Consider the following 24,911-nt stretch of genomic DNA (forward strand, 5'->3'; position numbering starts at 1 on the left):
GAACAAATACAGGTTTATTTGTTTCAATTCCACATAGACGAAGTCCCAGACAGGTAGACTAATAACGCAAATACCTAAATCTAATTGCAACCAATTTTTTTTTCCTAAAAACAAAACATACGAATTAGGTAAGAAAATGCGACTTAAACTGAAATAATATAACATTAAATTTCATCAAAATCCGTTGAGCTGTTCCGGAGATACCTTCAAACAAACATTAATTCATCCATCATCTATATATTATTAAGATTAGTAAATATTTTATAATATATAAGAGATTGCGGTCATTTCCCTTGAATTTCTGCTCGATCTCGCCTGAGCTCGTTTAAATGTAAATTTACCTTCTCAACAGCCTTCTTCCGCTGTGGTATTTTTTCAATCGCCGCATTAAATCGCTCAGGAATCGATTTGAACTGAAGGCAACCCTTTATTATAATGGAGTTTGTTTGATAAAGTGTTAGATGTAAGGGTCTCTACTCTCTACGTAGGTGATTTCCTCAATTATTAATGCTAAACGCATTTAGCAATCAACAGAATGGACATTACGGACCAAATAATATGCTGAAAATATCAACTGCCGGTTGTCTTGTTTGACACTTGTGACAGATAACGGTATGTGTCCATAAAGTCCGGTCTATAACTAGTATAATACTTGAATCTCTTTGACTAATATAACGATGTTGTTATTTCGACGTTATTTTTTCTTTGTACACTTTTTTAATTTTAAGCAATAGATTTGTAGATGTTTTTAAAAAAATTAACAACTTTATTTCAATATTTATTGTGGTAAAGATTTTCTTTCTTCAAAGGTATACTCAAAAAATACTGAATTAAAACTTATTCAATGCTAAAAAGCAGTCAAAGTGTAATCATAGATTATGGATTAGGTCAGATTTTGAGATTAAATTTTTTCCACAGTATAATGCTCTAATTTTGTACTTTAAAATATGACTAAGACAATGTTTCATTTTGGCATGCAGTTATTTATAGGACAGCAAATTGTTTACTTGCCGCTGAAAGTATTGTAAGCGGGTGTTTTACATGAGTAACGCACATCGCATACACGCGTGCTCTAAAGTTATTATTATTACTTACTATAATAAGATTAGATTCATTCACATTTGTTTACTCAATTTGGACCTCTCGACTGTTTATTGGAAGCTGGGCTAAGTCTAAGAATTTTTAGCTATAGAGCTCTCCATTCCATATCGATAAGACATACCAGAATTTCTTTGTCCAAGCACATGTCCTTTCTTTTGTCCCCCCTTCAAATCTAGACTTATCTAGACATCGTAGGTCTTTATAAATAGTCTGTACGTCCGATTGTACGGGATGCATTCAAGTATCGATAGGTAGTTATTATGTTTCTATAAGTAGTTAAACCATAAATGGTTGATGGTTTTAATATGAATGTCCGCCAAATATCCTGACTGGACCCGCGAGCGCAAGCCACACATCCTGCCAGAGCTGTCACGCTGCGGCCGTGCTACTCTAGGCGGAAGCGAAGTGTATGCAATGCAAACCAAACGACGATTCACAATTACACACACACTCGATTTTCCATTAGTGGATCTAGGTGACGTAATGTTGCCTTATTAGTATAGTACGGCGTTGGCGTGCGGGGGTGGTGGCGCGGTGGTGCGGGGCGCGAAGTAATGGTGAGGAGGCGGCGCGGGTGGGCGCGGGCGGACAGTGCCGCCGAGTGCAGCGCCGCGGGCGGACGTCGTGTGTGCGCTCCCATCTCGGGACAATCTCATGCCAAGTTCAAGCGCGGACATCGAACTTGCATCACTCTACGATATTATCCCTTCGGCGTGCATGACATTTATATCTTCAATTAACATTATTCTCAATTAGTATTATATACAGCCTCAAGACGCGGTTCTCATTCTGTGATCATCCAAAACCGACTAAAAATAGGTTAGCGTTTGTGTTAAAAGCGTTTTGGATGCGGTAATAAAAGTGTGAGTAACAAAGTATTGTGGCAATTGAGGACTGGATGTGGGCGGGCGTGCGGGGTGGTGTAATGGCAGCGAGGCTGGTGGCGGACGCGGAGTAGCGGAGTGGCAGCCCTAGCAGCCCCAGTACCATCGCTGCCTACCCTTGCCATGCATGCACATCAGGTAGGGCATCCTGTCGCTGTCGCGTCCCTCAATCCTCAGCTTTATTACTTGTAACATTAATTTAATTTGTATGAGCGATGCGATCAACTTTCAGTTTTATTTCAACAGATGCGAGTTTGTGTTGTGCTTAGCCGCGCTCCCCCTTGCCTCCCGCAGCCGCCGCTTTATGTCTTTTTATTATTTTGAATGAGTAAGGCGTAGTACTTTTAAATATCCCTTAATTATTGGTATTTTGCGATGAGGTTAAGGTTTTTCTGTTTTGTACCTATACAAATAAATCAATTAATTTTAATAAATGTAACGTGGGTAATGCACCTACTTTACATTCTTGTTGAAAGAATTAAAATTCTCTTTGCTTTATATTTTCGGGACTCGAAATAAGCTTCTTAACGAAGTTTGATTTTAATGAGTAACAAAAGTTGAAAAGTTGGAATACAATCTCCGTACGTTGTTGAAGGACTGTTCTTATTTAACTTCAAGATGCCTTCGGTCCAATATTCGGTACATTTTACTTAATGAAATAAAATTTTCATAAACAATAAAAGAACTCCTTAAACAAGTCTTTACTTAAACTTTCTAAGTTGAATACGGTTTTAACATAAGACAAGAATATAGGCGTCCGCTAAGCACCCTTTCAATACAACAGATCGTTATGTAGGTGTCACCGGCAAATCGTGTACCTCGCCGGTTTGTTATTTGCCCCGACAAATCGTAGACATTGAACACATTCTTTCATAAATGATGCATTTTTTCATCACTGTAAAGAGTACACTTCATTGGCTATCATTTTCTGTTCAGCCAATAAAGAATCGCGGAAAGACAATGACAATACTCCAATTAAAGTCACCATTGCATATTTCCGAAATTTTATAGATATAACACGTCCATTTCGAAACAACTTCAGCTAGTCTCTTCAGCCTAGCCGAATGACAAATGGGCGGCGTACAAGATTTGTCGGTAACATACAAAAAGTGGTGTTAGTCGGGCTTGCGTGTTTACATGCACCATCGAGCACGCGTGGGCGAGCCGGTCGCCACAGCACTCCGCTATACCCGCGCCCTCTCCCGACACTGCAAGCCCCCAGTAACACACCTAAACAATTAAATGACATCTCAGATTAAGATTTACGTTTGGCACAGCCCTACGAAATCGCTTTTCTATACGATGCATAATCGTCTCATATTCTTTCTAGACTCTTTGGAAACAAGTATGTCCCTTGTACAATTAATTTACACTAAAAGGCTGCTTGGCTACTTAAGTAACCATTCGTCCTATCTACGCTGCATCGACCTGTACCTACATGGCTGACCAGTACTTTCCATGAACCAGAACTTGATGAACCATGAACAAAACATTATCGTTGAAGTTAACTTACTACGGCTTCACATTTTATTCACCAACTTATATTACCGTGCGAAAACATTATAGACATTAAGCTTGTACGTTTTGATGAAGCAGATGAAATTTTACCCCTGAAATACATTACACTGACTCTCGTGAGAATACATATTGCCATCCCTTACCTTCTTTTTGAAAAAAATAGTGACAACAATATTAAATCAAGTGTCACGACAGTCCAATTCTATACGAGTTAATATGAGTCGTAAAATAGACAGACGTGAAGTGGAAGTAATTCCGCGTGTCATCTGATGAGTGTGGTACCGGAGGCCTAATTTTAGTCCTCTTCCCCTCCCACCCCTTTTCTTATAAGGAAAGGATGGGAAGGAGAGGTGGATTTGATGGAGGAGATGCATAGGAAGGTTAAATATTCTCTTTTTGTGCGTCTCCTCCTTCGTCGATTAATGGTAGGCGACGCATCTGCAATTGCGAATGTCTATGGACAGCGGTCGCTTGCTCGTTTGCCACATTGTGATATAAAAAAAATAAACAGTCTTTATTTACCTAACTATTATCTTTGTATATAAAGAATCTTTGTGTATCCATCCGATTTCGTAAAAAAAAATCTCTTATATAGCTACTCCGGTGATAAAAAATGTCAGCTTCCGTGACGGATAAGTGATGTGTCACAATATTATTTATTGAATACATAGTTGATAGATACTGCCTAATATTACAAACGCTAAAATTTGGATGGATGTTTGTTATAAATATTCAACTAAGATATGTTAAATTACTTGTGGATAAAAAAACAAAATCAAAATATAATCAGGACTCATTCAAACTTTTTAAAATATGTAAAATACTTCCTGTTAGTGTCAAACATAAATATTTAATTGCAGTTAACAATCGTGAGCATACTTCTTTTTTTAAAAATATATGTAATACCTACAATACCCGAGCAATGATTGCAGGTAAATATATGGTGCCCAGGGTACATAATATATACGGAGACCGAACTCTTAAAAAACGTGTACCGTATATATTTAATAGTTTACCTGCATTCATTACGGATGAAAGTATCAAAGGTAAATTTAAAACAAAGCTCAAAAAATTTTTATTACATGCATTGCCATAACTTCTTTTCCCATAACTGATTTCATTATACTTTCATTAAATTTATTTTAATTTTAATAATCATACTTATCTAATTTTATTTTATATAAATTTAAATTTAATTTAATTTTTAATTATCATACTAATCTAATTTTATATTATATCAATTTAAATTTAAATTAAATTCCTTGATCCCACAGTCAAATTATTTTATATAATTTTGTGGGACATAGTTCTATTTTAGGTTTTTTTATTGTATTGTAAATAAATAAATAAATAAATAATAAATAAAAAAATAATAAACACGGAACTCCAGAACGGTTTAACGCAGGGATTCCCAAAGGGGTCGATATCGAACTTAAAGCATTGCTAATTCTCACTCTGTCTTCTATTGACCTAAATTAGAATTTAAAATAATAACAATAAAAGTAGATAATTTGGCCATGGGGGGTCTGTGGAAACGGTTCATTTTGGAAAAGGGGGTCACTTGTCCAAAATAGTTTGGGGATCCCTGATTTAACGGATCAACATGGAATTGGAATATACAAGAATAGAGATATATCAGACTGGAGCGCATAAGTATGTTTTTTTTAGTTCTACTCAGACGGAATCGCGGGATACATCTAGTTTAATAAATAAAAACGTATTATGTAAATACAAAGATTCTGCGACCGGCGCCAATTGATCTTTCGACCTCAGAGATAACTAAATCATACAGCACATAGCTTGGACGTGTTCAGTGGCTCGGAGTCGATGTGTGTTCGCGTTTTGTATTTGCAATTATAATTTATTGTCTCAGACGATGTTAGGCGCCTGTTTTATATACAAAGTGAACATATTAAAATAAATAGAAAGGACATAATGTAGTGAGCATTCCAACTCAGAAAACAGAGCATTAACAAACAATAAATTAACGCTTAAACTTCAAACATGTCGTCAGCTCGAATATAAAACCTGTAGGCTCGAGCCTACCACAAGTTAAGTTAGGTTTAGATACCTAAGTGCAAGCTGGGCCAATGTTTTTTGCAGTTTATTACTTACCCCATTGACATATCTTTTAATTATAGTGTTGAGGTTATTGAAAAGGTATTTCTGAAGCAACTAAAATGCTTATTCAAGTTTATAAAATCAGATAGTTTTTTTTTTATAACATACGGTGGCAAACGATTAAGCTGCCACCTGAATACAACGAAATAGGGAAACGACTCCGCCTATAGACATCCGCAATTGTAGATGCGTTGCCTTCCTTTAATCGACGGCGGAGGGGACGCATCGAAAAAGGATATATCCGATTCCTATGCGTAAAATCCACTATCCCTTCCCATCCTTTCCTTATAAGAAAAGGGTGGGAAGGTAAAGGGAACTAATATTTGGCTCCCGGCATGCACACTCATCGACGTCGACTTCACGCCTGTCTTCTGTGTGGTCATGGCAATGTACGTAGCGAGCCGACCATTAATGTTTTTTTTTTAGTTTATTGTTAATCTTTACTTTATTCGAAATCGATACTTGTCTTTAAAAGGAGGTGCCGTATTTGAATGCTATAAGCTGCATAATTAGCTATTGTTCTTTGTATCTTAGAGTATGGATTGTCCTTCATTCGGCGCCCTCTTGCCGCGCCCTCCTAAAGATTTGTACACACTGGAGAGATTTTATCAAATGCAGGTAAAGTACTGCAGAAATAATTTTTATCCTTTTAACAGTTGTATAACTACACAAATATATCAAATAAGGCAAATTTTTTCTTATAATATTTTAGCAATTATTAGAAATTTATTAATGTTACTTGTTACTAAGAACTAAGCTTGTATTCCTGACGATAATCGAATTCCGGGATTTGAATACACGGCCACTGTGCTATGGGTGCTTCAGTAAATAACCAGATAGCTTAGTTCTTACACCATTTTTATTAATTTTTAACTTATCTCACTCCAGCGACCTAAATAGAGACTTGATCTATGGTTTAATTAAAAATACTGACCCGCAATGACATTGTTGCGCTATTGTGAACGTGCCCTATCTCAATTGCCACCACAATCCAGAGCTAGTCACCCTCTTAACAATTTATTTACTCTCTTACCGATCTCGATAAGGTTTTTAACAATCGATATTGACGACATAAATAAGATTTATTTTTCACTAGTTGTTCGTGAATTAGTCGACGTGGAATTAAAAAAATAATACCATTTATACCTTCCGCATTATCCACCTTGCAGAAAAGTTTCTGTCAATATCGGTCCCGCCGTATTTTAGATTACCGCGCAGTTAAAAAAAACTTAATAGGGGTATGAAAAATAGTAGCCGATTCTCAGACCTACTGAATACGCATATAAAATTTGGTAAGAATAGGTAAAGCCGTTTCGGAGGAGTACGGTAACTAATATTGTGACATGGAAATTTTATATATTAGATTACACACAAACACCCCTTTTGTGAAAACTCAACATTTTTAATTACTTTTTATTGTCATACTCACAGATGTTTAGTGGTGATTTCTGGTCGATTTCCTCTGCTGTAACATCCGTACAAGTAAATGTTGCTGTCTCTGTTTATTTCATGGAATATAAGCGGGATGACAATATGTATTTTTATTTGTCAGAAGTGAATACTTTTGGCAGTTAAAACAACACAATAATAATTACAAAATTGATCCATAAATTCGTAAGGCAACGTTAAAATTATATACTAATCTTATATACTGGTATGTACGAACGTACGTTTGAACGTGATTTATTTACACACTTTGATTAAAAAAGAGTTCCAATCTCATGGAATTCTCCGAGGGACGCTCTATATTTCTTTCTTCAATTTAACGTAATCAGTAACAGAAAGGTTAGTACAATATTTACCTACGTAGAAACAATAAGGTTTATTTTATTGTTATAATAAATTACAAATACCTTAATTTATTACTCGTTATAAGCAAAATTACTAACAAAGATATTTTAAATCATAAAATAAAATAAAAAACTTTACGCACATTTTTCTAAAAGCCTCCGTTACTAAGATATTACGATTCAAACAGATGAAAGAATTTTTTCAGAAAGCCCAAAAGAAGATTCTCATTTTTGTATTACAACATGTTTTTGTAAATTATCAAGTATTTTCTATATTAATTTACTAGCTGTCGCCTGCGACTACGTCCGCGCGGAATTAAAAAAAAAACATTATAAGTAGCCTTTTTGTTCTTCCAGATTATGTTTTACATCTGTGCCAAATTTCATCAAGATCCGTTGAGCCGTTCCGGAGATACCTACAAACAAACATCCATCCATCCATCTAAACATTGACATTTATAACATTAGTAAGAGTATATTAGTAAAATCAAGGATGTATTTTGTAAAATTCTTTCTTAGTTCTTGACTATTTACTTACTGAAACTTCTGTCTGAGCTGTTCGTTGATTTATAAGATATATTATATATTTATATTCGTTCAATTTAGACATGCAAATGTAGAATAACCCGTATCGCGTAATAAATGCATATATAGGTACCTAGACGTTCTATTAGCTGGTTATTCTCGCAATGTTGCGCTCTCCGATATTCTGGGAAGGAGCCCTAAAGTATTATTTCCTGGTATTTTCCACTGAAGCTTGCCATTTTATGCAATCTCTTTTCTAACTATGTTTTCTGTCGATAAGCTGATTATTAAAAATACGTCTAGAATGTACTTTATATAAAATAAAATGTTACATATTTCATTATTATAATGCCTGCCTATTAGACTGCCTCGCCTTCTTGTCGCACAGAAAGCATTCTTCTTTTATAAATTTACTTAGATTTATTATAAAATTTATTAACGATGTAAAAATTAGGAAACAACTTTAATTTGGTCTTTGTCACCTAACAAATACAGTCTGTTCTTACTTATGTATAGAGTTATTATAACATTTAACAGTGGTAGACGCCAACAACATCTGTTGCACCACTTGGTCGGTTCAACCGGTAAAATACTACGACCACACAGATGACAGGCGTCAAGTGGAAGCTTCAATTCTTATAAGAAAAGGATGGGATGGGATGGGAAAGTGGATTTGACGTAGGAGGGAATGAATAGGAAGGGGAAATATTCTCTTTCGATTGGAAGTCGATTGGAAGTAGGCAACGTATGTAAAACTGCGGATGTCTAAGGGCAGCGGTCGCTTCGCTATTTCATGAATTTAGGTGGCCTCTCATTTGTTTTTCATACGACGTTAAAAAAACTAGTATCATATAATGCAATGTAGAGATGTAGTTAAAGTAATAAAAAAATAAAAAATAAAATTAAATCAAGAGCCAGCAGACTGAGTGAGGGGGAAGACAACGCCATCTATCGGTGTCTTGTCGATTCCATCTAGTTGAGGTTAATCAAATTTGTCAACAGATGTCGCCCTCTGTTGGTAATATTGCTGTATGCGTGTTTAGCCTTTTGTAAATTGGATTTGCCAGTTTTGTTCTCGCCCTTTAAATCTGATTTGAAAGTAAAATAGAAATAATTTATGTTTGTTTTAATAAATTAATCTAAACGTAACTTAAAACAGCGTATCTACACCATTTTATATTTCACTTTATCAATGAAAACAGCAATTTCGACAACATTTTCCGGAATCCACTCCGTCTATTCTTGAAAGCAATAAGAAAATGTATTGAGTAGTTTTGAGCTTATCGCGTTCGAACAGACGGGCGAACTCCCCCTTGTTTTAAATAATAAAGTTTAAGAGTTTGTTTGAACGTACTAATCAGAAACTGTAAATCGGATTAGAATAATCTTTTTACAGAAGATAGTCCAATTATTTAGGAATTTTATAGGCAACTAAACATTACGCTGTAACTTTAAAGAGCAAAGAATTAATGTATTCTTTTTTTTTATATCAAAAGGTGGTCAATGAACAAACTGCCATCTGAATTCGCCGAAATAGCGAGGCTACCGTTGCTTATAGACATCCGCAAATGCAGATGCGTTGCCTACCTTTAATCAAGGAGTAGGGAACGCACAGAAAGAAGATATTTTCCTTTCCTATGCGTCATGCTTGCTTGTGCCAAATCCCAATAAGATAAGGGTGGGAAGGGAAAGAGGACTAAAATTAGACCTCGGGCACCAAGCTCTTATCAAGTGAGACAAATACAGTGCGTTAAAGAGATAAATGTCTATAGCCCCTGTGTTCTTAGGTCGTGTAACTCGTGTTGTTATTTATTTAGTAATTAGCAGTTTCACACAACTTCGTCAGAGTAATTAAAAGTATCCTAAGCAACAGCCGTGTACATCAGCTAACGTCTAGTCCAAGATCGTTCAAAACCGATCCAGCCGTTTCAGACCAAATTTTTTTTATTATTTTTTTAAAGGTGCATATAGACACGCCAATTTTATTAATTATATAGATAAGTCAGTAGTAATTTTATTAGTTTAGTGGTTGTGATAAACAGATATATACCGATTTATTACATACTAGCTTTTACCCTCGACTCCGTCCGCGCGGAATTTAAAATAGAAAACGGGGTAAAAATTATCCTATGTCCTTTTCCTGGTTCTAAGCTGCCTGCCCACCAATTTTCAGTCAAATCGATTCAGCCGTTCTTGAGTTATAAATAGTGTAACTAACACGACTTTCTTTTACATATATAGATTGAGGAATATGCAGGCGTCGATATATGAATGTGTAAGAGGTGAAATGTATTAGGATCGTTTCAAATGGAAGTCTGTAGTCTGTCTACACCTTTGAGTTACAGTTTGAGTTGTTGTAATTAAGCTAATATACGAAATTCTTGCATGATGAATCGAGTGTGTCAGAGTCATTACGCGGTGTTAACATATGACTCATGCTGCGCCCTCTGTGGGGGGCGAGGGTCGGCACGATTACACGCTTGTTGCCTCTCCACGGCTTTGGTTGCGAGTATAATCGATACGTATACATGCGAATTTATGGTGGGTTGCCACTGTTATAACCTCAATGAAATTAAATGTTATCTCAGTTTTTTTCTGAAACAATCAATACTATCTCATATTTATCAACCACTATTCCTAGCCTACCTATAGCAAAAAAAAACTGACTACATTTGTTTTTATATAATATAAATATGAAAGCTAATTGTGCTGGAAGAAATACTGTAATGTTACAACGCTCATTTCCTGTACAAATATCCTGTAGCAGATTACGCTAAAGATTTTTCACAACTAGTAGTTCCTACTACTTTCTTACTTTTAAAAAAAACGACTGATTTTCACTTGGTTTTGAAATAAAAAAAAGGTTTTATATTTCGAAGAACCAATAGATTCCATTGTATAAAACGGCGCTATAAGATTCATTCTCCGAATTGGAAAACTGCATTTGAATAAATTTTTCTTAGTTCTGGCACGACATTGTATATTGAACTGTTATATACTACATAATGTACTCTGCTTACATTTTTTCGTTAAAATATCATCTCTCTGTTATTATCCCAAGCTACATGGTGTCAACGTATCAAGTTTTCGCAATCCAGTCGTCACTCCACACTTAATAATGTCTCCTTTCAAGGAACCCATCTTTTTTTCCGATGTACTTCTTCATATTTCAGTATCAAATAAAAAAAAACTTAACACTTTCAATACTTACGTACGTAAAAATCTTAGTAGCATTAAATGTGTTAAAAAGCGAGCTGTAAAGATGCTACATATATGATTATGACCTTCGTACTCGTTTAAATAGTTTGGCCTACATTTTGTTATTACTCGTAAGAATCTATTTGTTACGAATACAGTAGTATTAAACCGTTGTCATAGTTTATATTCATAGTTTGGCTAAGCTTAGCATAGCTTTCTACTGCGTACTGCCGCGTTGTGGAATGGTCTGTCCTCGGCGGTACTTCCAAACCGCTACGACTTAGGGTACTTCAAGAAGCGAGCGTATCACCGTCTCAAAGGCCGGCAACGCATCTGCGATTCCTCAGGTATTGCAGATGTCCATGGGCGTCGATGAACACCTTGGTATTCCCGCTGCTCGTTTGCCCCCTTCTCTTATAAAAAAGACACCAATCGAAATCTTTCTTATCTCATTAATATTATAAATGCGAATGTTTAGATGGATTGATGAATGTCTGTTAGATGGTATCTATAGAACACTGAATGAATCTCTCTGAAATTTAACATATATGTAAAACATAGTCTAGACTTCATATACCATAAAATATGCTTCCCTAGTCAAACTAAGGTAACAAAGAGGCAGTAAACCTCTCTTAGTGTTGTTTTAGTATACGAATCTGAACCTTTTTTTCCTATACCTCACGTCCTCTGCCTATTAAAGGTAGGTCATCTACAGCCTTAACTTGTCAACTGTGGCAACGGTCACTTCGCTAGCGAGATCAGGCAGCTCGTTTACTTCTTCTAAGATAAAAAAATAACCCACACTGGACTACCTTGTTTAATTAACTTTGCTTCTTGATAAATTACTTTAAATGGCAGTTAGGTGGATAAAGACTATTCAGTAATCTCCTTTCTACTTAAGTTACATAACCAATATTGTAATTGTTTGAATAACCAGTTTGTGCTTAGCTGCACGAGGGGGAGGATGTTGCGGACCTCTTTGCTAAAATAGCAAAGAGGTCCGCAACAGTATTTGTTCAAAGCTTCTTATGGTTTTGTCAGTTTATTAACTACACCTTTACTTACCGCAAGTTTAGTTAGGCTAAGTTTTGAACCGATTGAGGTAACTTGGAGCTAAGTTTAAACAACTTTATATTAAAAGCAAACAACCAGAGGCGGAATTGCAATTTTGTTTTTTGCATTTAACCTCACACTAACTTCGCTTCGCTTTGCTTTTGAAGAACTTTAGAAGTTATTTAACTTCTGATATTTTTTATTGCTTGATCATATTTTTTTACCGATAAATGTATACAGGATGTTTTAAAATTCAAATTAGTTCTATAAAGGCATATTTGTTGCCTTACATATCACTGTTACTTTAAGGAGGCCTTTAAGGGTAAACTGGGCACCTATTAAGCCGTAGGGCGATGTCAGAGTAGGGTAGGGCGGGGCTAGTTGAGCATAGGGGCAAGTTGGGCAATCCAAATATCTCGTAAACTATGCACCGTACGCATAGGCTTCGTATGGCGAAAAGAAAGAGTTGCGGTAGGGGTAATCACCACATGTTCGCTAATTGTGGCTGAACGAGCGAGTGAAGCACCAGAGTGCTTTTTTTATTTTGTGACCAAAAAGTAAAAACTTTGTTTATCGCAACTTTTCGTCTGTATTAGTCAATTGTTGAATGTTTTTGGGTACAATTCTAACGATTTATTTATAACCTCGCTTTTATTTTAAAATTCCTGGTTGGGGTTAGTTGAGCTATAGTTGCTCAACTTACCATACGACGAAACAATCCTCACTATTTATGATATACCTACCCAAAATAGTGTCTGATTCGTTGCCGTCTGCTCACGTATATATTATATTATTGACGATTTCCAAAAGACAGGTGTTTTCCCGTATAATGCAAACATTTTGGTGAGGATAAGTTTTCCCCATCATTTATAACCGATCTTCCTAAGCCAAAAACTATTAAGTCGGAAAAACGTCATCAAGAGCAAGCTGTGGTGTCCAGTACTGAACCTAATCCCACTCCTTGTGCTTCAACCAGTCAAGCTGAACCCGAAGCTGGTTCAAGTAACAAAAAAAACGAGACGATCGACCTAATACGAGTATTTTCCCCGGAAATTGTACGACCATATTCAAAGGCTTGCCATAGAGAAGCTACTAAAACTAACAGAAGCAATAGTAACGGAGTTATTAAGTTGCTAAAATCTTATTAATATTTCTTTTAAGATATCTAAGTCTGATTTTAAACAGAAAGAATGAATTTAATCCTGAAATTAGTCTTAGGATTTGTTGATGTTTGTTTATTCTATTTTCAGTTAATTATGGGAAGAAAATTACTTTAAATTTTTGTCGTTCTATCACTAGAAGACTATTAATAAAGAGCTGATTGTCAAGCACATATTTTACTTCATCTCTAGTCAACATTGAACTCATAGTTTGGTTAGACATTCTTAGTGCTCAACTTGCCCCATACCCTTGCTCAACTTACCTCACCTATGGGGTACATTGAGCATACTTGACTTTCCGCATTTAAACAGCTGTAGCTCTTAAATTCGACTTGTTACAAAAAATTACTATGGATACTTTTGCTAAGGGATAAATTACTAATCCATCAAGCCGCATAACAACTCATTGAGACTTATCATTGAGGAGCTACATCCGCTCAAGTGAAAAATTGCTCAACTAACCCCGCCCTACCCTATATCTCCTTTGGCGGATCGTTACATGGTGGGTTATTTGACAATGACGGATGACGTTTGCATTACAGATGGCGCTAGTAGAGGACGCGGGCTCGGAGGACCCGGAAGTGCTGCTCAACGAGTGGCTCGGCGAACTCAGCGCCCTCACTGCGGTTAGTGTAACGCTATCACAATAAAATCTGCTCATTCGACGAAAAGAATTCATTTACTTAAATTCTTTTCGTTGGAAGAGTCGGAATGATAGTTCTAAGTCTAGGAAAAGATTAGATGTATGAATGTTATGACATAGAACATAGACATATGTCAAGAACGACTGAACGGATCTGAATGAAAACCAGAACAGAGATAAATTACAGACAGATTAATAAAGTTAGTCACAGTATCAACCCAAGCGAAGAGTTCATCAATATTACAACTACGTAAAAAACCTATCATACACCTGATTTAAAAAAATATAACAGGATCATATAAATAGAGTCCAGTAGCGCGCAAAATATACTTTATATTAGTTTGGATATTCCACATAAAGTTATCTAAAAATGGTCAAAGTCAGAAATCGCGCTCTGTCGGCAAAACAGCATGTATCCAACATTATGACAGTTTCACACAATGATATAAGTAGAACAGTTAAGCAATGCAGTAGGATAGTGCAGTACTATTATTGGTTGAACGCATAACGCAGAGACTCTCCTAGATAAAGTAACATTGGATTCAATATTGCTAGTGAAATAGTATGGTATATAATAGTTAATTTATCCTTGCGTTATGGCAGGTAGCGTTCAAAGCGTTCTGCCCCCGTGTGAACTTAGCCTTACCGCTGTCCACTCGCATACTTATAAAGCTCCCAGTTATTTATAAGGTTTCCGAATATAGACCAGACTGTACTGTAATTAAATTTGCAGTGCAAAGTTCCAAATGACATCGGACATGGCTAACCCATCGACGATTAGAACAGACAGACTGCACAGAAATTATGTATTGAAAAATTTAAACCATTAAATCTTCTACTTAAAGTCTGTTTCCATTGGAAAAAAAACTTATTAATATTTATGAATAAATTAAAATAGAAATGTCAATAGCATGGCCTGTGCGCGGTTGTAGATACGATTGCACGGGCGAGGCACATCGCTTAAGCACACATCCGATTTCCGTATCAGGCGAGCTATTATTAGACTGCAGATAAAACAAAAAAAACCGGCATCCGTCCGTCCGTACGTATAATCACTACGCATAACATCTGCGTACGGTTCCATAGTGCCTCATACACACAGCTTGTATTTTTTTCAACAACTTTTTCTGTATGTGAAATCTTTAACAGCTGTGTCTCGGCACGTTGCGTCCAAAAAACTCGTTCAGATCGGCCAATGACGCGCTTCTCTCAGCATCATCTGCCGTCCTTTTCATTATAAGTGTTTGATTTTTTACCTTACTACTTGTGATGAATTTTAAACTTGATTTTTGAAAATAAATTACAACAGGGACATTTTGTTAATATGAGATGAATTTATTTTACCTTCATTATATTACTCTACAATTTATTTAGCACTCAACTGTATGTACGAGTACCATTCAATAAACCGTCTACGGTGGCGTCGGAGCGAATAAATAATAAAAACTAACGATTTAATAATAATTAAAAAGAAAAAAATAACAATATACTTACTGGCCAGTATGCTTGTCGAAACCAAAGAGTTTAAAAGTTTGCTACCTAAAAAAACGTGGTTTTTTATGCACCAATCACATATGCAAATACATGTGCATTGTGATCGAATGTGTATTGCGGGTCAACAAACGAATTATTCGTCTCGCTTACGAAGCTCGTAACACACAGCTGCTTAAGCGAAAGCGAAGCTATTTGATTTGAAACTGTCAAGAGAACTGTTCAACAAGCTGACGATGCGAAACCGAATTTAATATCAATTTTTTGCTGGGATTTCGTGTTTTCGCTTCGCTTCACTTAGGTTGCGGTGTACTTTCGCGACTAGATCACACTGCTGCGAACCAATTTTTCCATGAATTCGGTATTGACTCGGGTTGTTGCAAAAAACCATTTACAGCAGCTTACAGTAAACCAAATTTAACTTGGAAAAACTCTGTTCCGTTTTGGCTTCGTTATTTTTCGCGATGATGTAGGTTTCGATTGCAATAACTCTTGCATTGAACATATTTATTTTATTGTCATCCCTTTCGTTCTCTTTCACAAAACAGAGACAACAATATGAGTCAAAACAACTGTCACGCCACCTGTCACTTTAATGTTTCGCTTCGGTTTCATTTCGCTGTCGCGGCAGTATCTTAGAGCCTAAGACATGTATTAAAAAGCCTTGAATAAATTCTTCAAGTTACGTATCGAATAGAAAGATTGCTACCGTTTTAAACTCGACCACTCACCGTTGTGTCACTTTTGGCTTACTTAAGCTTTTTTATCCAGTTACGTGTCACTGTTACAATTGTTCATTGTCCGATTCAATTTTTATATATACATGCTACCGAACGACTCTAAATCAAGTCAGTTTATAATCGGACCAGATAAGTTATAAATGGTCAGCAGTGTCATATTGTAAAATGATTTTTTCTTACATCATAACGTTATAATTACAAATAGATATAGGCTACTTCCATGTAGTTTCACAATATGCCAAAAAGGGGGCGTCCATAAATTACGTGAGGTGTTTAAGGGGGGGAGGGGGTCGAGTCAAATCTCATCTAATCTTACGTTGGAGGGAGGGGGGGTCTCGGCAAATATCACGCAATTTTTTTTCTGATTGAAACAAAAAAAAAATTATACTATTTTGGTCCATTTAATCCAGATTGTACATGCATAAGATTTAATCTTAAGCGTAATCGTAATACGATAAAGATCATTCACTAATTCGTTCAATAGAAAATAATTTATAAATTTATAAATTAATAAATCTCACGTGAGATTGGGAGATGGGGGAGGGGGTTGAATAAAATCTCACGACATCTCACCAGGGGGGGAGGGAGGTGCAGAAAATTAAAAAAAACACCTCACGTAATTTATGGACGCCCCCAAATAACGAAGTACACAATATGCCTATATAAATTTAATTAATTGTAATTCCGTTTTAAATTCCTGTCGTTATTAAACATAACTTAGATTAATATTATTGATCATTAAGTTTATATTATACTTAATACTCTACACAAATAAGTAGTACACATAAATGTTCCTAAGTTATGTTAATCAGGTATTTAGCCTATGCTCGCTACAGACGTTGTTAAGATCATATTTTCCACAATTTTGTATGAAATGATGCACAGTTAACGAATTAAATTAGCTTCTCAGTTTTAGGATCGATATGATCTCGGAATACGTATATATATTTGTTGCTATAACAAATTTTCGACATTATCACTTCATCTAATGGGTAGGAAATTTATGTCCTCGACTGTATGATCACGTAACAATATGAACTTATGTATTTAACAGTAACGAATTAATATTTTTTCTAAAAAATAAAAAACAAACATACGGTTGTTAACGTAGATAATTTTGCTCTCATAGTTTGCAAACATTACCTTGAAATATGATTGTCCGTTATATATTTTCAAGGCTTGACTTATGACGTAACATAACGTGGAAAGTGCTCGTGAGAATTGCTTTGGGTTGACAATTGACCTTTTAAATGTAAAATACTAGTTCTAAATATAAATAAACAGAAAAACTTTAGTCCAAATTTAAACATTGTAAAGTAAAGTCAACATACGAGAGACATAAATGAGGTGATTAAACTCTATACTCTTGACAGTTTAAAAAAATCCAGAGATACTAAATAAAACAATTGGTTTATACCAGAAATATTAATTAAATCAAAGAGCGCCAAAGAAACTTGTCAATTAACATCTAAGACTGAGTAATATCACAATGTTTAGTCTTGGGACATATCTGCTTTTACCAAAGTGGGCACAAAAACAACTGAATTTAATTTAATTTTGGATAGAAGCCAAACTATAAAACCATACAATGCACACATTCGAGCTCTTGTTACAACCCCGATTGGGGCAGCCGCCCGCACCCACTGCGCGAACTGGGAAACAGAGCAACGCGCACAACAATGTCAGACATTGTTAAGTAATTAAATATTATATGGAGGGATCCCAGTGTGGGTAAGACTTATGAATAGGTCTACCATGATTTAATTAGGACCAGTCCTGAATACATTAAAATCCATTCACGATATTCGTTCATAGGATCTTAAATGGCAACCTAAAGAATTGGACAACGGCATCCATTTTTAAATGACATTAATATCGGCTGTTCCGATTGGTTGTTTGATGCGCGCATTTGTACGGCGTGCATCACTTTGACAATTCAAATTGATTTTTATCTTTTGTAGTAAAAAATTAGTGCATTTTATTTAAAAAATATATACATATCTATTGTTAGACGCTATTATAGATTGTAGCAGAATTAAAATATATAAAAAAATGTGAGTCGTCATGGGACGCCTGGCAGATGTGAAACATCGTGTGTGTACAAGTAATATGCATAAAAGATAGTATTATTAAAATAATATATATATATGTATACCTCAGTATAGCGTGGCGACCCGTCGCCACGGCAAGTGTCGCCACGCCAACAATTCGGTTTACAAGTGAGCCTATAGATGTTTCACATCAAAAATATTTTCAGTTGTAAAATGAAAATAACAGGCGTGTGTATCATCTAAGTTATCTTGATTACGTTAGCTTAGATGAAGTATTGCGTTATGGAAATAAGCTACAGCATATAATCTTTACTTGACCTCTTACCTTTTACAACCTCTACGGATTTTAATGTTATTTTACCTATCCTGAGACTTAAACCATCATGGTTAAACAACATCGTTCTAACGCCAGATGTTTGTCGGCTCACAGACACCATTATTAAAACTTCACTTTAATATCAAACTCGGCCATTCAACTAACACGTCAAAATACCTATTTAACAAAATAAGTCAATACTTTGATTAAAAATTGACAACTCTAGTAATTCTGTTTTCAAATCGTTCATTCAAAACGTGATTTCGTACCGTTTTGACGTAGGATTGCTTTTAAATAAATAATATTACTTTATATGGTAAAGGAATGGTAGGTTCTTGCAACGTCCGGTCGGCTAGTTTCATACGAAGGTAAAACAGTGAGGCAGAACAGAAGACAGTGCAATATTGCAATTGATTGAACAACGGCTTCCTGCCAATAGCAGCCCACCCTTCGGACAATAACTTTCAATATGTCACGTGCTTGCTACTTAAAAAAAACATATTTTATTAGTGATGCAACCTGCACATATCTGAGAAGAAATTCAATGATATGTATGAAGTCAACCAACCCGCACTTGGCCAGCGTGGTTGACTATGACCTAGTCACCCCTAACTTAGAGTAGGCTCCGAGCCCCTCGGTAGAGAGGTATAGTGAGCTGATGATGATAGCGAAGTTAAATATTTTTTTTTGCCAATGAAATGTGACTGTACTTCTTCCGGTCTGTCTCGGCGGGCGTATGCATTCAATAGCGGTACTGCACTCTTTTACTATTCTACATTATCATACCCTCGTGTAAAACTATCGGTAGCACCGGCTCCCTTTGAGGCAGATGTCAGCTCGCACCAATATGTGCCATTATAAGGCGCCACATCGCCGCTAATGACCGCACGATAAGCCTACAATCACAATTTACACCTGCAACACACAGCCTCGAAAGCGAAGCGATACGAAGTTGAGATCTGAATGCTATGAAACAAATTCTGCGATCTTTTTTGCATCTTTTGATTATTGTTTTTATTTCATGGCAATTTTGTCGTGGTACTTATGAACACCATTGTCTTTGTCTGTCAAGTTTTAACATATTTTAAAGTAAAAAAAAAAATAATAATATTAAAACACAGTTTAAAAAACTTTCATAAAAGACAAAAAATGTGTAGCCGCGTCATAACTAGAGAAAATAAAACTCTCTTATCGCGCTAAGCTAGTTTCCTGTAATATTTTATATAATTTTAATATTCCCAGAAATGTTTACGAGCAATCAGGTTGGGAGATTTATATTGCCGTCTGTTAACGTCCATTCATTGTGTTTGAAACAATTTCATTGTAAATTGTATATTATTATGTTCACACTAAATCCTTTCTTGGGAACAAAACTAGTTTCGATTTTTTCTCTCTTTCACCTTATTGATAGTTTTTGTAACTTTCTTTCATGTAAATTCATGTTTAGCAGAAAATTTCTGCTAATTTAATAATTAATGGCCGAAAATTGTACATCTAAAATACCATCGAGACTGGGTAGAAATATTCTAATAGTCGAGTACGGAATTTCTTACAAATACATATTTACCCGATGATCTGGTTATGGGATTATCTTACTAATTATAAATGCAAATGTTTAGATAGATGGATGTTTGTTTAAAGATATCTCCGAATAATCTCAACGGATCTTGATCAAATTTGGCACAGATGTAGAACATAGTCTGGAAGAACACATAGTCATATTACGTTTGGTTTTACTACACACACAGCTAGTACATTAATAAACGAATTTGAAATAGTCCATGATAAAAATATTAAATGTACGTCTTTTCAATTGTTAATTAGTCTTGCTTACAAAATAATATTGTTTTACGCAGGTTTCATCTTAATGTGCAAAGTAAAAAATGTCCCTCATGTTTTCGCACAGTAATATAAGTTGGTGAATGAAATGTGAAGCCGTAGTAAGTTGACTTTAACGGTCATCTTTTGTTACTTTCTGTTATCGTTGCAATTTGCTATCACGTTTTAAATTTTTAAGTATTAACGACATAACCTTATCTATCGTTGCCAGGCGTCCGGATAAAGCTGGACATAGGTAGGCTTTTTGATTGCGTGTCCTGCCAAAAGTCCGAGTTGTCCGGCTTTTGTTAGGCTTTTTACATTTCCCAAACGATAGTAGCTATTAATACTGAGACAAAATTCTAAATAATACAGGATGTTCGACCTTTCTACCCAAATGTCCGGCCAAACTGACTGGCCTGTCCGACTAGGTTTGGCGACCTGGCAACCCTAGCCTTGACTCTACCTTTAAGAGACAAATCCTATAAAAATATGTAAAACAGTTAATATATTTTAATATTGTATTTTTAGTAAGGTAATAAATCGTTCAAATAATTTAGTAAAATGTATTGATTATGTATTATGATAATATTAGCACAAATAAAGAGTGACGCGGGCGACGGCGGCGGCGGCAGCGGCAGGTGTGCCGGCGCCGGCTCAAGATTGCCGTCGAGATGGAATCAGCGCTCGTAAATATAATTTAATAGGCCCAATGTCAAAGATTCCCGTTAAAGCGAAATTTGAATGGCGGTGATTATGTGGCGTGGCCAGGTGGCCAGCCTGGCCGGGCGCAGGTGTGGACAGCCACGGCCACCTGTTCCGTACCATTTTTTGCTTAATTTTTTTCATTTCTCAGCCTACGGAGCAGTGGCGGAAGTGCGCACGCATCCCCCCGCTCGCCCCGGGCCCGCCCCGCACGCGTCGCTTCTCCGACACAGGAATAGAATAATGATAACAGCACTACTTATCGGGAAGCTAGAAAGGAAAGGCGCCATTTATGCGTTAAATGTCTAATTGTGATAACGAACGCACGAGACTCTCGACTGCAACTTTATTGATATACACAACATTCACTGTAACATTTACAATCGATGAGAAAAACAAGGGAACACTTAGCCGTCGTCACAACATTGTTATTATTTACTGAGTCCATGAATAATACGACCTCGGCGAGGCTCCAACGGACAATATGAATAATTCTTTCTAATGAATGTTTATGATTGTATCGCACGCAGTAAGCCACTCGTATAATAAGATGAGACTGCGACAAAAACAATACAAGCCTGCGTTATTTTTCTTGACTAATAAGAAGATACCGATCAAATCGGAGCTTGTATATGCTGATTCGGCGTATATCATCCACTTTTCGGCGCTTCGAGGGGTAGTAATGCTTCGCAGCATATTTCAAGAAGCTAAGGCGCTTGATACCTGGAGGAGTCTAAGTGCCGGATAAAGCTACTATCCGGCGTCGAATTTAAAGCGACGATACAAATAGGTAGACGATGGCGATTTCGCTAATTCGATTAATTTAATAATCAAGTAATGTTTGTTATCGTATTTTTTTTTGCAAATTACTACTTGCTACGAATTTTTGAGTAAATCTAACCTTAATTATTTTTTTAAACTGATAATAAGTTCCGTACTATATGCCGCTTGTCGCGTTGTCACACCGCGGAGTCTCCTACAACATACATTCTATTTCCACGTAAGTTCTGTCCGCTCGTGGTTTCTTTTTTTATTAAAAAATATATATTATTCTTATTTTTATATAATTATAATAATAGCAATAAGAGTTAATAAATAAATAAATAAATTATTTATTGTTCTATTATTTTATGGGAGTCTCGGCCGCGTCAATTGAGTAGGACACACGACTCCATACAAAAGAAGGTCCCACGCGACATGCTGCTTTGTGGAAATAGATTAACATCTGCAGCAGTGAGTGGCGCAGCACACAGCACACAGCGCACGCCGCGCGCCGCACACACCGCGCCGGAACCGTACGCACGTGCTGCGCGACGCACCGTACCCCCGCCCCGGCGCGCCCCTCACTCGCACCCGCTAACACACACCCCGCGCGCCGCGGACCGCCCCCTACGTCGCGCTCACCGTACCCCGCTTCGCCGCACCACCACCCGCGAAGCCCTGTCACCGCCCGCTCTCCCGCGCCGCTCGTATTGTAGTGCAACTTGGTTAGCCTGGCCAGTTTAGTTTAGTTCTGGCGGCGACGGTGTGCGGTACATGCTGAAAGTCGCAAAAGTGTCGTCACCTCCTTTGTTCTGTTACACTTAGATCGATTGTGAAAACGAAAGTTTTGCGAATATTGTCATCGTACGAAGTGAGCGGGCAAGGCTGTTCTGCGGTGTTTATACAGAAGTCGTAAAGTAACGCGGGTCGCGCACGCTCGCGGCGTCTCCGACGGGAACGACTCGACTCGCAACGCACAGGATAACAAGTTTTCGTCTCGACTTGGGCGCGAGCGAATAGCGAAATCCCGTTCCCAGTGTAAATGAACGCCGACGAATTCGTGTGGACGGGGGCAAGGCGCGGGGAGGCAGGCCGGCCTTTTGGCACGGTCGCAGTGGTCGGTGAGTCACACCTCGAAGCGATGTAAACGAAAACATGGACCTGCGAGTGGAAACCAGTAAGTGGAACCGCGGATTTCTGTCGACGCTGAACAGAAGCCTGCGGTTGGGCAGTGGCAAGGCAAGGACCGCCACTGATGCGCCAGCCGACGCCGCAGGTACCGAGCACACGCTGGACATGCTAGCGACGGTAAGTACCACGCAACGCAACAGACGTTGTATTTACTCGCCTCACCGACCTAACCTACTTCCCGTGAGTACTTCTCAAACGATAACTCGCACTTTATCATTGCGTTCGATTGAATCGCGGCTCGCAAAGCGCTTTGCTCAACGAGGCGTTAACTCGTAAAAGTTTGTAAAGTTTTTCATCGCATACAAACATAACATTTTTCGAATGTCTGTCGTTGTAAACTTTAATAATCTTTGTTTTATAACGTTGGATACATGAGGGTTAATTTATTCGGGGCCCTTAAAGGAGGTGCCGTATGAATTGCATACGAAATGAAGCGGGACAATGCTATGCACCGCCGCCGCTCACGACACGACACGACACGTTATGTGTACGTGACGTGATGTCGACTGTACACTGCACAGTAACAGATAATTAATTGTTAATGGCAAAGGGCCGCAGCACTCCCTTTGTCGCGTTGTTACAAGCCCGCACTTACAGATATAGCGCAGTTTTATTTTGGCCAATCACAACCCTTTTTTACTCGACTGACAAAGAGGGTAATGTTTTTAATAACTAATTATGATAAATACAGAAACTTATCTGACGTACAAATCAGTAGGATAACTTCAAGCAAGCTAATCATTTATATGTCGTTTGCAACACGGAAGTGCAATAAAAAAGACATAAATTATATAAAATTAACCAGTTTGAGATTGTTTTGTGATAGTAAAACATAATTTTTTGTACTGTTGTAACCTTGATACAGAGGTACAAAGTGGATTTGGCAGGGAAGTGGATGTATAGGAAAAAGAAATATCCTTTTACTATACCTCTTCTCAACTGTGTGAAATTTTGTAATCAACTTCATTGCGGTCAAGTGAGATTGTGCGACGTAACAAACTCTATTATTAATATAGAATAATCAACATATTGAACCTCGTCGTTTGTATTGTATTTGAAGTGTACATATAGATAGTACGTATATAATACATTCATAACTTGGATAGATAGCACTACTGGAATACATGAATCAACAATAGTTCCATTTGATGATGAATCAATCATAGATTTCTACAAAAACCATGTTTCAAAAGATTATTTAATTGTCAATTAATAACAATTAATAAAATAAAATCCAAAAAATAATATAAAATGTAATAATAGCCTTAAAGGTGTAGCAATTTTGATTGTTATTTGTTTATATTTGGATAGTAAGAATAAAGACATAAAGACGGAACTTAAAAAGTTACATATGTAAGATATGTAACTCTTTTCGCCGGATGAACATTTGTAGCAATAGTAAAATGACAGTAAACACACTAAGAATATCCAAAATCATATTTAAAACAGTTGCTTAAGTATTTTATGGCAAACAAAACAAAATATTGTAAAATTTTGTTACTTTTATTTTGCAGCAGACAAACATTACGTATTGCAGTTGTTACGAGATCAAATCTTTTAATTTCACCCTTCGCATACTTCGTGAAACTTATCTCTCCTTTAAAACAAAATTAAATGAACATAAATGTATACCTAAACAGATTATACATGCTACCCTGTTCGATGTTAAATGCTCTATAATATAACTTACCTGCATCAAGTCAGTCTTCTGTTAGGGCGTGGTACTTTACCGTTATTGAAGGCAATTTATACAACAAAACTGCTTCACTTCTGGATGAAATTTTAACAGTAGTGATGTCTTCTATATTACGATCTAATAAAACGAATAATTTGTATCACTTTAC

The 24,911-nt window shown here is 36.6% G+C and overlaps 1 protein-coding gene across 2 annotated transcripts in view; it reads left to right on the top strand.

Moving 5' to 3' along the window:
* Positions 1-1,708: 1,708 nt before the first annotated feature.
* LOC106717263 (ras-associated and pleckstrin homology domains-containing protein 1) overlaps positions 1,709-24,911 on the top strand; it is a 34,138-nt gene continuing 10,935 nt past the window's right edge. The window contains exons 1-2 of one of the 2 annotated variants that reach the window (XM_045686281.1): positions 1,709-2,123; positions 13,893-13,976. In XM_045686281.1, the coding sequence (XP_045542237.1) occupies positions 2,109-2,123; positions 13,893-13,976 (99 nt within the window). In that variant the 5' untranslated portion in view covers positions 1,709-2,108. Of the gene's footprint in view, positions 2,124-13,892; positions 13,977-22,615; positions 23,185-24,911 lie in introns of those variants that run through there. The other variant, XM_045686280.1, reaches the window with a different exon arrangement.

Source organism: Papilio machaon, chromosome Z (genome assembly GCF_912999745.1).
Source record: "Papilio machaon chromosome Z, ilPapMach1.1, whole genome shotgun sequence".
NCBI classification, from domain to species: domain Eukaryota; kingdom Metazoa; phylum Arthropoda; class Insecta; order Lepidoptera; family Papilionidae; genus Papilio; species Papilio machaon.